Consider the following 15933-nt stretch of genomic DNA (forward strand, 5'->3'; position numbering starts at 1 on the left):
GAAAAGAAGCAACATGCTTGAATTGATAATTTTAAAAAGTAGCTTTTGAAAGTTATAATAATCATAACTTAATATGAATTAGATTTTAATCAACCAGAGAAAATTCTTTACAATGTGATAAAAAGGAAATTTGCTTTAGCTGATTGTTAATTAGTTATGTTGAGATTCACCCTTTCAATCACATGACAGTAATTTTATGGATGTCCTACTTTTTCTTTACTTTTTGAAATATTTACTTTAGAGTACAAAATCTAGTTTCATTTAGCTATGGCTCCTTAGAGTGTGGCAATGGGCCTGGGGTCAAAATGTGTTTTTGCTATTTTATTCATCAACTTTCTTTACATGTTGAAAAGAATTTTCCAGTATATTGAATAGTTTAAAAGTAGCATAAGTTAAATAGGTAAAATTCTTCCTCAATTGGGGATTTTCTAATTAATCCTATTGTGTCTCAAATAAAATACTTAGATCTCTGTACGTAAATAGTTTCAATTCTACATGAAGTTCACCTGCTTGTTACTGTTTTTAAAATTTGACATTAGAAAAATTTTAATTAAAACCAAAATATTAAAATAAAATGCATTTTTAATTCAACTAGTCTACTTACTTTTGTTAATGTTTTGTCAATATTTGCAGCAATACAGTCATTATCTAAATGACAATCTGCATTCACATTTTCTGTAGAAAAAGAAAATATACAGTAAATTTTAAAATATTTCCCCTAAGATGATTATATTGATTCTAAAGATTTTTCTTAGTTATTTAAACATTTAAAACATTTAAAAATTTTATTCAAAATGAAATTTATTCATTTTTATTCATTAAAATACACAATATTTTATGAAAGATGTAAGAATGTAGTTAGCCTAAAGAAAGCTGTTAACTACATAAAATATGTGATCTACATATTCCATTAAATAAAACAATATTTTTCTTATTTTATTTTAAGACAATAAAGGATTACTGGCACATCTTTTGGAAGGTGTAGCTCTTTGATACTTCACAACTGTGTACTATATATTTTATATAGTTCTTTGGTAATACATAAAATTTAATAACATAATTTACCTTGGCAGTAAGTGCCATCATTAGGTGTGAACTTTGTGTTTCCTGTGGATGTCTGGTAACCTTCTTTGCAGGAGCAGTTATACCCACCATCCACGTTTTCACATACTGCATGATCACCACAGGCAACTGATTCACTACACTCATCTATATCTGGAAATATTTGAACAATTAGCAATTTTATTTAGTACTCATAATGTTGCTTACACTGTTAATAATATTACATACAGTTAGTGATTTCATAACAAATTTCCAAAAATGCAAGGAAAATCCCATCATTTGGGAAAAAAATGACAGAGCAAACTTGGCTGCATATATTTATCTAACCCTGATTTGGCCAATCCATTTTGACAATGTATTAAACATATTATTCACGATCTAAACTCTTGAATTGTTTTCTGAATAGCATGATTCAACAATAAAGTCATTAAAGACATTTTCATCATTGACTGTGCAAAATTTAGTTCTAATTTAATAAAAACCTAATTTTTAAAATACTTTGTTTTCTAGTATTAAACTACATTTATTATAACAATTCAATTTAGATAAATCTGGATGATAAAAAAGAGTAGTGCCCTTTCTTTCCAAAGCTTCATTTCTGCATGTAAGTTAACTTAACATTCAGATGTAGCAGAATGTGTGATTCGACTCCCTTAAAATTTTACCATAATTTATTACTTTAGTTCAGGTTATATTCTATTATGATTCTTAATACATACTTGTTTTAGATAAAGCAACAAATTATACAGAATTAACTCTTAGATTTTCAGTAGCCATAATTCAAAGGCCACAATAAAACTTACAGGTTTTAAGCTCACATAATTTATACTCTTAATTTAAAATTTTATATACTATAGTGAAATATGTCTTAAATAAAGTATAAATACTCTGACAGTAGGCAGAGTCCCAATAGAGAAAAAGTACAAGGAACTGATAAGTACAGATTGTTACTTTAAACAAATACAAAGATTTTTGTGTTCCCAGCATAGCTCTGACATCTTAAGCTACTCTATGTTAGAGTAATGAATAAATCTGTACTCTAAAGTATACAATTTGATTTTTAAACAACTAATAGAGGTTCACAGTACCATTTGCCACAAAAAGGGGGGGGTTGATCATAGTCCAATTTAAAAACGCCATCTAGTTAGTTTTCTTAAATATAGCTGATCCTAATTTTTCACTTTTAAAATGCAAAAAAAAAAAAAATACAGGAAAGCATTAAAACTCATACCACCAAAAACTGAAAAATGACAATAACATCTTGCCAGATTCTTGAAGAAATTTCAATTAGCTAATAAAGGTGATGGTACCAGATTTAAGGACAATTAAAAGATCTGAAAAAAAGGTAGAAAATCCCTTGTTCTTCTGCCAAATCTATGTATTCATGATCTATACTACCCAGAAATCTGAGTACACTATTTTTAAAGAAATAGAAATGCCATTCTAGATCTTCACCCTCTTCCTATCATTTCTACATATATGTGTTCAGAAACTCAAAAAAAAAAAAAAAAAAAAAAAAAGGAAAAAGGAAAAAAGAAAAAGAGAGAGAAAATAAAGTAGCAGATGAGTAATTGCAGGTTGATTGTTAGAATACGGAGAACCATTGGGGAAAGGTTGTGCTGAAGAAAAGAACCCAGGTGGGAGAGCAGACTAAGGTTGTTATTTTTCATGAAATCAATAAAGTGAGGAAAAAAAATATTACAAAGCCAAAGACTAGTCTTTTTTGGAGCATTGCTAAAGAAGTAGAATGTGCTGTATCCAAAAAGGGAAAACACCCCAAAGAAGGTGTGAACAGACCGATGAAGTATCACAAAAAGAATAATTTCTTTCATGGACAAGAAAGCTATGTTTTTGAATACCCACGTTTCATGTTTTTGGATGCCTTCTATGGCGTAACAGGAAACCAGATGTTGATATTCTCAATTTGAAAATTATTTAAAGGTGCAACATTTCTTGGGAACAGTGTCCCACACCCAATCTTTGAGCAACATACAAATCTTGGCTCTACAAACTCAATTTCCATCTTCCCTCCTGTACTTTGAACACAGGTGTACACAATCTTGGTACTCACAACTGACTGTGTTTCAGCTTTCCTCCCCACCCTGTGGTGTTTATGTTGGGGTCTTTGCTCTAGTTCAAGTCCTTCACCATCACTCACTCAGCTAGTTCGTATTCCAGGATGTCAGACTTGGACCAAGTAGGGTATTTCAACTTCTGAATTCACCAATTAATGAAATGGTAATCTGTAAAATGAGGTAGTAATCCTGGGAGACTAGCATTCAAAATTGGGTGTATGCAAATTTGAATAGACTGACTACAAATGTTACAGAATTAAATATCCTACCAAAGTAATGTTTTTCAAACTTTAATCGTCTCATCAATGTTTTCCAAATTGTTTATACTTTTCTCGTTTATACTTTATATCACCATAACTTTTTTCTAAAATGTGGACGTGAGGTTTGTTATCCTTTTCACTCTAGGCCTCGGAAGTAGAGTTTATTGAGTTTAACTTATTAATGAAATGTGTGACTACCACAACTGGCTGTGTGCCAGCGTACACAAAAGCTTCCACTACTCAGTTTATCATTCTATGCCCCTTTGTTACCTAGTAATATAGAGAGAATCATAAAATAGTGAAACATATCCCATGCCCAAATGGGATGAAACTGGCTTAGCCACCATGAATGGGACTGCCATTTTGCAGCAAGATCCACACTGACTTTTCTTGCAATCTCCTGCAGGGCCTAATTGGCTTGGATCTAATACAACCACTATGGAAGCTCCCTGCCTATATAATACTCATTAGCTTTATGACCTTGGGTAATACTATAAAAAAATATCTTTTAACTCCAAAGTATTCTTTTTCCTAACAAATGAGGAAATATATGGTGTTTGGAGTAGTGCCTAAGATGTAGTAGGTGCCTGATATTATAAATAAAAATCAGGTCCACTGATCCTATTTATATGTTTTCATAATAGCAGGAGCCCTATGAATATGTAGGTTTAGAGAAAACAGATTGATAATGAGTGTCTCATTTGATTGCCATGTGTTGGTACTTCCCAGAGCTATAATAGAGAAAAAGAACGCTCTCCCTTATTTTAATGAAAACTAAATTACTACTATGTAATTATTTCTGTTGGATTAGAATTGACCTACCATTTTTTTAATTAAGATTTTATTGTTGGAAGTTGAACAGGACTTTATTGGGGAACAGTGTATACTTCTAGGACTTTTTTTGTAAGTCAAGTTGTTGTCCTTTCAGTCTTAGTTGTGGAGGGCACAGCTCAGCTTCAGGTACAGTTGCCATTACTAGTTGCAGGGGGCGTATCCCACCATCCCTTGTGGGAGTTGAACTGGCAACCTTGTGGTTCAGAGGATGCGCTCCAACCAACTGAGCCATTCGGGAGGTCAGCGGCAGCTCACCTCAAGGTGCCGTGTTCAATCTTAGTTGCAGGGGACGCTGCCCACCATCCCTTGCGGGACACGAGGAATTGAACTGGCAACCTTCCCACTGGCCCATGTGGGAATCGAACCGGCTGCCTTCGGAGTTAGGAGCATGGAGCTCTAACCACCTGAGCCACCGGGCCCGCCCCTGACCTACCATTTTTGACAACTGATCCATTTTTCCACTACCAACCCAACACTCGACTTAATACTGCTAACTTTATTTCTCTAAATGTAGGCACATCACAAAAATCATTTATTTGTTTTGCACATCAAAAAATTCATTTGCAATTTTTTCATTAATAATATTATGCTTTTTTTAATGTCTATAGTAAGCCAACCCAGCAGAATATTATCATAATTTTCTTTTAAAACATGGTCATATGATTGTTTTGATTCTTATAATTTTCATCAATAGCTGAATTTTCTAAAGTTGTTTAAGTCACATACTGCAAAGAAAAGATAAAATGTTCAATTACTGGAAACAATTTGCAAAGACAAAATTGAATAATTAATGCTATTCAAAGCAAGGGAAAAAATCTGAAACTATCAGAGTAACTAAGGCGATAAGACATAAAAAACAACAACAAAAAACCTACAAGCAATAAACACAGCTTTGAAGCATGCAGTAAACATGAAGGAGTCCTTGGGTTCTATTCATTTGGTCTTGGAGCGTCACTTTATTAATGGATGCCACAGTTTCCCCACTTGGGAAATGTGAGTCTAAATCTAGGTGTCTCAGAAGCATGGCATTTGAAGTTTTGTTTTACTGTTATTCCAAGGGAAAGAAAAATATGCATGGTGCTAAATCTCACTAAAAGCCTTCTGCAACAAAATTACCTTATCTGTGGAAGATAGTACTTGAATATAGACTAAAGGTAAAGAGTTTTGCTTGGGTCATTTCTTGCCGTGAATTGGAGTTTTTCATTATCTATATATACAGGTTCTTAGTGACTATAATTATCAGACATGTCAAATTTAAGTATCAGCTAAGCTGTCAAATCAGAAATAATACACTACAAGGTGATATACTAAAGTAGAAAGGGAGTAGAATTATGGTTCTCAGTTCAAATTCCCCAAGGATTATCATAGTGCACAACAAAAATTACTACAAAACTGGAAAAAAAGAAATAGTTGCTCTGCTTCTCAAAAAAGCATAATCCTTAAGGACAACAAAATTGGTTAGAAATAACACTTTTCCAGAGAATGAGCTTTTCATTGAATAATCCATCAAACAAAACAGGTAGAAACTGAAGAACTCAGTACTGAGTATTGGGTTTTAATATAGTTATTGTGTTTACTGATTACTTACAGTAGCTAAAAAGAGAATTAGCAAAAAATTAGGGCCACAGTATCTCAATAAGAAGTGAGTATGGGGGGAAAGCGCTTTAAATTGCAAGTGTATTACACCCCCACAAAATATTGGTATTAAGTCATCTATGTGTGTGTCTGTTGTCTGTGTCTGTGATTCAGTTGTTTTCTAATATAGGAATTCTCCACTTGCAAGGAACATGAACAGAAAAATATAGCCCTTTGTGAATTGAGTCATATTAAAAGTAAACATGATCAGAGGGGTAATAGATTGAGGGTATCACTTTGTGAGGGGTATAAATGTCCAACTATTACATTGTTTTGTACACCTGAAACTAAATTGAAAAAAAAAAGTAAACATGATCAGGTTAAAAAGAAAGATGTCTTCTAGAGACAAGTGGGAATTAAGAGCACAGCTACAATTGTATTACATTCCAGTGATTAAGATGTCACAAGTTAGATTTCTTATCTAACTGGAACATTTTTAGTAAAGCTAACAGAGCTACATAGTTAGAACTTAAGTACTAAAGGTAAAATACACATACTAAATGACATTCTAAGACTAGCAACAGGAGTATAAGCTCCAGAAGAACAAATAGTGAGGTGCTGTAAGTTTTCTGGGCAGAACTTCATGTTTATCCTATTTTCTGAATATATTGTAAAGCTATATTCCAATAAAATATTTTGCTGCCAACACTAAAGATGCCAACACTATTTAATGAAAATAATACTATATCTCATATTTTAAATCTTTTATGCCCTTGCAAAGCTTGTATATATAGCTGTATATATACCTGTATATATAGATAATGAAAATCATGCATTTGCATGATTCAGAACAATGTGTGAGATTTCAATGGCTTGGCCACTTCAGTCTCCTGTGGAAATAACTGTGGCTTTCTTGATATAAGACTGTGATTCTAATCCCCCTTTTATCCTAAATGAATTGGGAGTAGCCTTGCACTTCCCTTGGCTAAAAAAATGAGGAGAATAAAATCTTTACTGTTTACACAGCAGAGTAAATGTTAGGGACCATAGGTACATGAGACATGACAATTTCTTTGATACAGAGATTTCGCTGGTAAATTTTCTTTGAACATTATCCCCTGACTCCTCATGTTGTTAGTAATAACATTGCCAGACTCCTTTTTAGCTTACTGATGAGAATCTCACTGGGAAAATAATCAAAGGCCTTAGTGTGATTTAGATTAACTTGGATCTCTCTCTCTTATTTAACTACATAAAGTAGAAACAGCACATTATTCCTGAGTTCTCGTTACCCATCTACTCCTGGCTATGTGATTTAACTCTCAGGGCCTCAATTCATCTATTAATCTTGTAAATTGTATCAATCATAATTAATTTTACTAGTTGTTGGTAAACTGTACAATTTTTTGTTAGCAAACATGAGTAAGATGCTTTATAACTTATTTTCAAAGTTAAAGTCTTTGGCTCCAGAGAATTTGCCCCTGAAAATTATTCATCGTTTGAAGTTTCTAAACAATCTTTTCTTTTTTTTTTTTTTTTTTTTTGACTCCTCAGACTGTAGGATGTGATAATCAAATGTGTGGCCACATTACAATAGAAGGACATTTAAAATATCTTCTAGATACTCTCTTCAGACTCAGTATAATATTTCATTTAGGGATTGAATTGAAATTATTATCCCTCCAGAAGACATTTTAGTGAAACTGAAATGATTCTCCAATTAGAACTCTAGTGCTCAGAAAAGTTTATATGGCTCTTAAGTGTGACTAACTTTTGGCAGGAAGTAGTAAAGCACTAGGACATTTCTTTCATAAGGAATGGTTATCTGAACACATTCTAAGAAAATGTAGAATCCGTTTCAGCATGCATATTTATAAAAGCATCAATATCTTGGGATGCAAATCGTAACTTTCTTGATTTAGTAAAGTGTAAACACTTATTCTGTTGTTTGTCACCATGCTAGATCTCATAGCTTCATGAATTTTGTTTTGTAAACTCTTTTATTTTTCTCAAAAACTCTTTGATTTTTGTTATATCCTTGGATAAATATTCCATAGTAACTGATGAGTATTGCAGGTGTGAAGGAATTAATGAAATTTCTGAAAATATTTAACAACTAGGGTATAATCAAGGACTGGCAGCATTTGGTCTGAATTTTTATCTAATCTCTGGAGGTAATAAGCAATAAGAGATAGAAACAAATCTGAAGTGAGATAGTTGACTTACCTATGCAGATGGTGCCATCATTAGTGATAAACCTGTCTTGGTTACTGCTGGATCTAAAACCAGTTGCACACATACAATAATAACTTCCCTCTGTGTTAGTGCAGTTAGCATTTTCACCACAGGACTGGGTTAAATTTCCACATTCATTATCATCTGTGGAAATATAAATTTAAAACATTATTTTTGTATAATTGAGATGGATTTCTATCAGTATTTGGGAATTTTGGCTGTTAAATAGTTTAAAGTAATGCAACGTTTATTTCTAAGGAAGTTAATACTAAAGAATCCACATTGTACACTTGTTTTATTCTTGCTTATAATGTGAAACCTTCTTTGTAGTTGTAAAACAAAACAGAATCTCTTCCTTCAAAATCACTGAATATAGCTATTTAATCTATATTGGAACATATTTCATATTTTGTATGTAATTTAATTATAATAATGTCAATAAATATATACTAATTTGCTAATTTATAATATGCTTTATAATCAGTCAAAAGTATACCATAAGTTAAAAATGAAAAATCAGAGCATACAAATTGACATGCTGTAATCATGTATCATTTATTTTTATCACTTATTCCTTACAATAATTTTATATTACTGTGTCTGCATCTCTTCATTTATTCATTACTATATGCATTATATTGTCCTATGTAAGAGTATACAAATATTTAAAAAAAAGCAATTATATCATGACTCATAGTCTTTACCCTTACACTCTTATAACAAAATTTATCAGAAAAGATAGACTCATAAATCCTTTGGTAAAATCGGAAAGCAGATTTACATTATCTATCAAATGAAAATAAGTGCTTCTCAGAAGTGATTATGATGGGCTGGGGGAGATAGAGAATATTTCCTGATGCATTAAATCCTGTTGCGAGTTGAACTGTATCTCCCAAAAAGCTATATTCAAGTTGTAATCTCATGTCCACGAATGTAACTTTATTTGGAAATAGGACCTTTGCAGATGTAATAAAGTTAAGACCAGGCCATACTGGATTAGGTAGGCCCCAATGCAAAGAGGAGGGAATTTGGACATTGAGACACAGAGGAGAAGGATATGTGAAGACGGAATTAGAGATTGAAGTGATGCAGCTGTAAAATTCAAGGATAGCTGACAACTACCAGTATCTAGTGAGAGAAGGAAAGATTCTTCCCTAGACTCTTTGGAGGAAGGATGGCTCTTCTAACACCTTGATTTCTGACTTCTACCCTCCAAAACTGTCAAGAGAGTAAATCTGTATTGATTTGAGCCACTGAGTTTGTGCTAGCTTTGTAGGGCAGCCATAGAAAACTAACAGACCCAGACTGGCCAATGTAGAATAGGTAAGTATTGATTAGATAGAGAGAAGAATGGTCACTAAAGAAAGATAAAATGTTGGGCAAGGGTGCAAGCATAGGGGTGAATGAGGTATTTCTGAGGGTAGAGGGAAGCCTGGTTGAAGAGCACAGAGATAAATCATGGGAGAATAGGTGTAAAAGCAAGTCAGGTTTAAAAAATGTCTTGAATTTTAATTTTCCATTTTAATCAAACCAAGTTTTTAAAGGATGAATTTGTATAATGTTTAATTCACACACGGGCTATTGCACATATGTAGTAATAAGTAAGAGTCGGAGACTTTTTCAAACATTGATAAATATTAATTCACTTAACCCTTACGTAAGCTGTAGGAAATAGGTACCATTATTATCCTCTTGAATGAATGAGGGAAATAAGGCATAGAGAGGAAAAGTAATTTGCCAATTTCCCACAGCCATTTAGTTGCAGAGTCAGGTAGTTTGGTTCCAAAACCTGTTCTCTTAACTGTTGCATCCTGCTGCCTCTGTGAAGATAATTTTAAAAAGCCAATATATATAAGAATGTATCTAATAAATTATGGATCCGTTTTGGGAAAAGGAAAGATATTAAAGTAGTGATTTCAGAAGGAAAATGAAAACTTTATTTGCATTCTATTTTTAACTTAAATTTTATTTCTACTAATTCATTTTCAAACATTATGGTTCTAAGTATAGAAGAAGTTAACATTTGGCAGACAACTATAGGTGAATTATTTTTTTATTTGTATTTTTCAAAAATGACTATTATGGACAGGGCAGGTGGCATTGGTAAATCTTAGCCTTTGAAGATATTCAACCTATATAATTCTACTCCATAATTTTAATACTTATGTTTTATCACTTTGACTTATTATCTTAATTATAATAGGCCAGCTGCTATAAGTATATACCAACATATGATGGTTCAGCACAATAAAAGATTATTTAATGTATATATCTATATATACATATGTATTTTAATAATAAAAATATTTGTAAAGAATCTATAATGTAAGATCTCCAAATGCCCAGGGATTCCATTAGTATGGCTAAAATATTTCCATCCTAATCACAAGAAAAATATCAAATTATTTTCCCCATAATTCAGTTTTTAAAATTCCAGTGATTTAATACTGCTTATTGTAATTCTTTGAAAGAATGCTGAAAAGAAAGAATAAAAAGCATTTATAATTCTATTACATTCATCCTTTGGGGCACCTCCATTTTAAAGTTAATTCAGATGATGCAGAATATTCACTTTTGTACATGACTTCAATAGTACCATTATAGTAACATTTTTTCTTAAGAATTATTCCATGTTAATAAAAGTTATCCAAAACATTAATAAAATGATGTTATTTCATTTTATGATAAAGAAAAAAAACATATAATTTACTTCACAAAAGGCTTTCAAATATTTCAGACCTGGCCTTGACTCTTCGGTATTCCATGAGATCCAAAGCTCAACAAATGTAAGATTTTTATTATTACAAAGATTTTTTTCAACTCAAATCTATCTCATGGTAAGACTGGTAAGACCCTATGTTAGACTCCTTTCCTAAACCTGAGGCAGTCTTGCCCCTAAAACAAAGGAACTCAACATCACCTAGAGTGTCTTTTATTCTGAGCACACACCCAAATCTCTACTTTTGGCACACTACCATTTCATTTGCTTTGAAACATCAGTCAGCCCCAAAGAAGAGCATTTTCTCCGTCTAGAACAAAGGTAGGCCAGGCCTCACACCTTTTTTTTTTTCTTTCTTTTTTTTATGTTATGGCATCAGGCCTCTTTTTATCTTACCATAAGGCACCTCTCTGACATTCTGAGTTCTACTCTTTTGACCCCTTGAAAATTCTAATCTCCAGCATGTTGCTTGATACATTCTTGGGTGAATAGGTCAGCTTCAAGAGAAGAGTGTTGAGCTCCCCCTAGAGGCCAACAACTTGGAGATATGTAAGAACAAAGGCTGAGCTTTCAAAAACCTGTATAGTCCAGGCAGGTATTAACGTTTGACTCCACCACGTGCCAGACAGTAGAAGGTTGGTGTGGCTTGTGATAGTGGGAAGTTCACACCTCATCTAAAGGACTTAATTTTTAAAAAAAATTTAAAAAGCATATTTAAAACACGTTGTTCAGATTTAGCATTTGGTCAAGCATTTGTCACCCGTAAGCTGAAACATATGGAGGTTGGAGTGATTGAGGAAAATAGTTGAAAATATAATAATAAAGTAAGATAAATTGTACATGGCCTTATATAAAATACTGAAGTGTTAATACTTTATTAACGTGTGTACTTAGTTATTCATTGATCTGTTTTTGTATAGAGATATATTATGCAACTGTAATGACCATATATGTGTGTGTATATGTATATACAGAAAACAAACTTATGTTCATGTATGCATACAAAAGAAATTAGACTACTTTATTAAAATTAACTGACAGTAGCTCACAAATTGATAAAAGCATCTAAATCAAGCTAACGGAAAATATTTCACACACATTGGGTTTGATTCAATCACTCAGGTACTCAAATATTTATGGAATTTCCCAGTTCCCAAATGTGAATATGTCTATACCGGGAAATAAGTGAAAAATTAATCAAAAAGTCAAGATCTGTGCCCTGCTGTCAGAGTTCACATTTTAAAGCAAGTTAACACAGAAGCACATAATTGAGTTCTTATTAAAATAAAAAGTTTCAATTTTGATCTCAAAATTGGACTCCCTTCATAGCATACAGGGAGAAGTTTATATTAACTTTAAAAGGAATTGTGCTCTCAGATCAGTTATTGGTAGTACAGAGAATGATGAAGACTGTCTCCCTTGTGGTCTTTAGCTGCAAAAATGATATGCAAAAGTACAGTGGAAAAAAGACTCGCTAAGTCTGAGATATTGGTTGGAGCCCAAGAAAATGAGAAACTTTATATCACTTGATTGTGTTTCTAAAAACAAATTAAGGTGCCAATATGTTATTTGACTCCAACACCTTTTCAAAAGTCTTGGTAACATATTAACAGGCAAGACCAAAAAAAAGATTGATAATAATTTTTGTGTGTCTCTACTGTGTGATTTTGAGCACTTGACCTTTTAACTTCTCTATCAAGAATTTGAAAAAAAAAAAAAAAAATTTGTATCCATCTCCCAGTCTCCTGAACTGGATATACAATATGGATGAATTCCCTAATGGTGTGACTCAAATCTTGTTCCATAAAATACCACTTATCTGAAAGTAACCTCCTTTCTTCCCCTAAGATAGTGGATGGAGATAGGCAAGAAATTATTTTTGTGAATTATATATAAATTTGAATTATTTAAATTGCCTTAAATTTTCCAGTGTCCAGCTTCATAATAATTAATTTTCAAGGAGAAAGTTTCTTTGGTTGGGGATAATATAGGAAAATAGAAGCCTGCTTCTTTTGTGCTCTTATTTCCATTATTAAAATCAATTTGTCAGTTATGTTACTAACTATCTGTAGCTCCATATTTAATCCTTCTTGTGGGATTATAAAGTAAATATTTCAGATTACGATGTCACTTGTAAAATTCATTGGGGTACAGTTAAAGTGGAGATAAATTTTTAAAATTTATCAAGCACTGTTAATAAGGAGAAATAGTTGACATTCTTTCAGCAAAAATTCTTACTGGCACGTGTCTAACACACTGAGTTGAGAATTGCATCAACAAAGGCCTGCACACAGTCTGTTGTATGACAGGATCCATGTCTACTGGAGAAGACTGACAAAGACCCAAATTATTAGAAAGCAGTATGTGTAACAAATAAAAGGGCCGTTTAACAGCCCAGTGGTAACTTAGAGAAAATCATGGTTTTTCCTCAGTAAGTTTTCAAGATGAAAAGGTAACGGGGATTCACAGGGAAGGTTTAGAAGAGGAGGGGATGCTTCATCCAGGCATGTGGTATAAGAAGAATTTAGACAAAGAAGGGGAGCCACAGTAATCCATCAAGACAAAGGAAAGCATTTACCCCAATGCCCCAAGACTACAGGACCAGCATACTATAGAGAACTATATTGTTGAACACTGGGTATGAGGGCAGAGGCTGTAGGGCAGGAATCTGAACAGGTAGGCATGGTCTAACCTGGGGAAACAATTGCTAAGAGATTGGGATTATATTCAGTGGATAAAGGATGGCAATTAGCAGTTTGTCTGTAGTGGAGAAATCTGATGGGGTTTGAATTTCAAAACAGTTTTTGAAATATAAGGACAACTAGCTAAGATCCAGGTAGATCTCGTAGAATACTGCAAGCCATGAATAACTAACCAAAGCAGAATCAAAGAGAAAGGAGGATGGGCTATAGTTCAGAAATGTTTAGGTGTTAAAATCAGTGATCTGGGGAGAGAAAAGAAAGTGGGAAGGATTAAACTAGATAACATATGAATTGAAAATTGTGTGATTTGGATAATGGCTGCAGGCAGATCTTTATATTCTTATTTTTACTTTTGTATGTTTGAAAATGTTTGCAATGAAATAATTTTTAAAATATCAGTGGGGCTTGGACACTAATTGGATAGGAGTTAGTAAGAGAGGGAGAAAGCAGGAATGACTCTCAGGTGCTGACCTGGAGGGATTCGGTGGGTAAATTGATCCATTGACCAGGACAGGGAGAAGTAGAGGAGAAGCTTTGTTCAGGACTGAGAGAGTGAGTTTACTTTTAGACATGGAAAGGCTGAGGTGGCTTAGGACATTTAGATAGAGGTATCAACAGCTGGAGAGTCAGCCTTATTCCATAAATTGTTTAATCACAAGGGGGAGCTCAAGACTCCCTTCTCTTCCAGAGGACGTGCCAGAATTAAGAGCCTGGCATTTACTGGGCTCCAGTGCAAGGAGCAAGCCTGCTGTCTTCCCTTGCACTTATCTCTGATGGACTCTCTTTCCAGATTCAGCATTCTTTGATCTCAGTAATGTAAATTAACTTTGCTGTGGGCATTATTGCACTTTTGTTTTTTCCTTTTCTTTGTGCTTTGTATGCTTTTACTTGGGTTTGTGGTTTGCCTTTTCCTACCAACTGAGTGATAAAGTCCAGAGGTTAAGATGTGAGAATAGAGAAAAAGGACCAAGGAGGCCCCTTTATCTGTTTTTGTTCTCAGTGTTGGCCAGAAAAATCCTTGGAGTTCCACATGATTCAGTCCAGCTTCTCAGAAAACCACACAGAGGTTTAAAGTAATAAAAGATGTGTATCCCAGAAATATCCTTTCAGATATATTTTTGGGCAGCTTGTACCTATGGTTGGTGGTGAGTTACTCATGTAGTTATCGTGGCCTTATATTAAAAACTAGATCAGTATGATTTATGCCTCATAAAGAAGAGAGAAAACATTTTTCAAGTAGTCTGCTACATGGCTCATTTTATTTGTTACAATACACGATGATTGATATTGTCTTCATTTTGCTTATTAGTAAACTAATGCTCAAATGGTTAATTCATGCCAATTTAGAGAACCTGTTGGACACAGATTTTATTCTTAACTGCACGTCTCCAAAGACCAAGTTGTATCTTTTCATTGTAGAGTGAGGTGTACTTCATCATAAAGTGTGCTTCTAAACAAGGCACAAGTATTGGACAAATAATTCTCCAAATACAAAAGTAAATTAAGTACCCTAGTAAATGAGACATTTTTCACAACAAACCATGTAATGATATTACTTTCTGTATAATGAAGTAAACTTTCAATGTCATTGACATTTCAGAATCTGAATAAGATTTTAGTTTGTGTTCTAGTTTTCATTCTATTGACCACAAATGGGGAAAATAATTTTGAAAAGAGAAAATATTCCCCTCTCTTGTCTAGCACTTGAGATTATTATTGGTGGGGCTCAAATTAATTGTACAACTTGAAAGCTAAGGAAATTTAACAGCAGCATCACTTTTAAACATATTCTCCCTCTGGATATGATTGCCAGTACTGCTCTGTAAAAAAAAAATTTGAGCACTGAAATAACTATAACCATTATATGATTTCTTGTGAAACGGGTCCTCTATGTCAAAGGTGCAGCAATACAGAACCTTTTATTTTTTTCTACTGAAGGCAGCCTGCTGGGCTCACTTCTTTTCAGTAACACTGGCCATTCTTTTCTCATACCTAGCACTCTAATGAACTTAGAAAAATCATCATTATGAGCCTCCTCAATTATGGACTTTCTATGGTTTTATTTTTCTTGAGAATATCAAGGTAAATATATGAGGAAGGAAGTAAGAGGGAAGGAAAGGTCAGCAGAAGGAAAATTAAAAAAAAGGAGAACAGCAATGAAGCTAGAGTGGGTTCAGTCAGTTAAGAAAAGTAATATAGTTATCATTTCCTAACTGGAACTGCCATTACCATCCCATATATATATATATATATATATATATATATATAATTACATTATATTATTACATCATATATATTACATCATATATATTACATTATATATATTACATTATATATATCATATATATCATATACATATATATATATATGACAAGGAAAGGGACCAAAGGAAAGATATAACATTATATCTCTCTTCCCTGGGGGGATTTCTTCTGCATCAGAATATGAGTGTGATAAACACATAAACTGCT

General features: G+C 33.1%; 1 protein-coding gene across 2 annotated transcripts in view; it reads right to left on the reverse strand.

Annotated features, from left to right (window-relative positions):
- The window catches only part of ADGRL4 (adhesion G protein-coupled receptor L4), a 104880-nt gene that overhangs the window by 46916 nt on the left and 42031 nt on the right, over nucleotides 1-15933 (reverse strand). The window contains exons 3-5 of one of the 2 annotated variants that reach the window (XM_019743359.2): nucleotides 8033-8185; nucleotides 1066-1215; nucleotides 605-675 (exon numbers count right to left, since the gene is read on the reverse strand). In XM_019743359.2, the coding sequence (XP_019598918.2) occupies nucleotides 605-675; nucleotides 1066-1215; nucleotides 8033-8185 (374 nt within the window). The remainder of the gene's footprint in view (nucleotides 1-604; nucleotides 676-1065; nucleotides 1216-8032; nucleotides 8186-15933) is intronic. The other variant, XM_074334998.1, reaches the window with a different exon arrangement.

The sequence above is a fragment of the Rhinolophus sinicus genome, linkage group LG06 (assembly GCF_036562045.2).
Source record: "Rhinolophus sinicus isolate RSC01 linkage group LG06, ASM3656204v1, whole genome shotgun sequence".
Taxonomy (NCBI): Eukaryota; Metazoa; Chordata; class Mammalia; order Chiroptera; family Rhinolophidae; genus Rhinolophus; species Rhinolophus sinicus.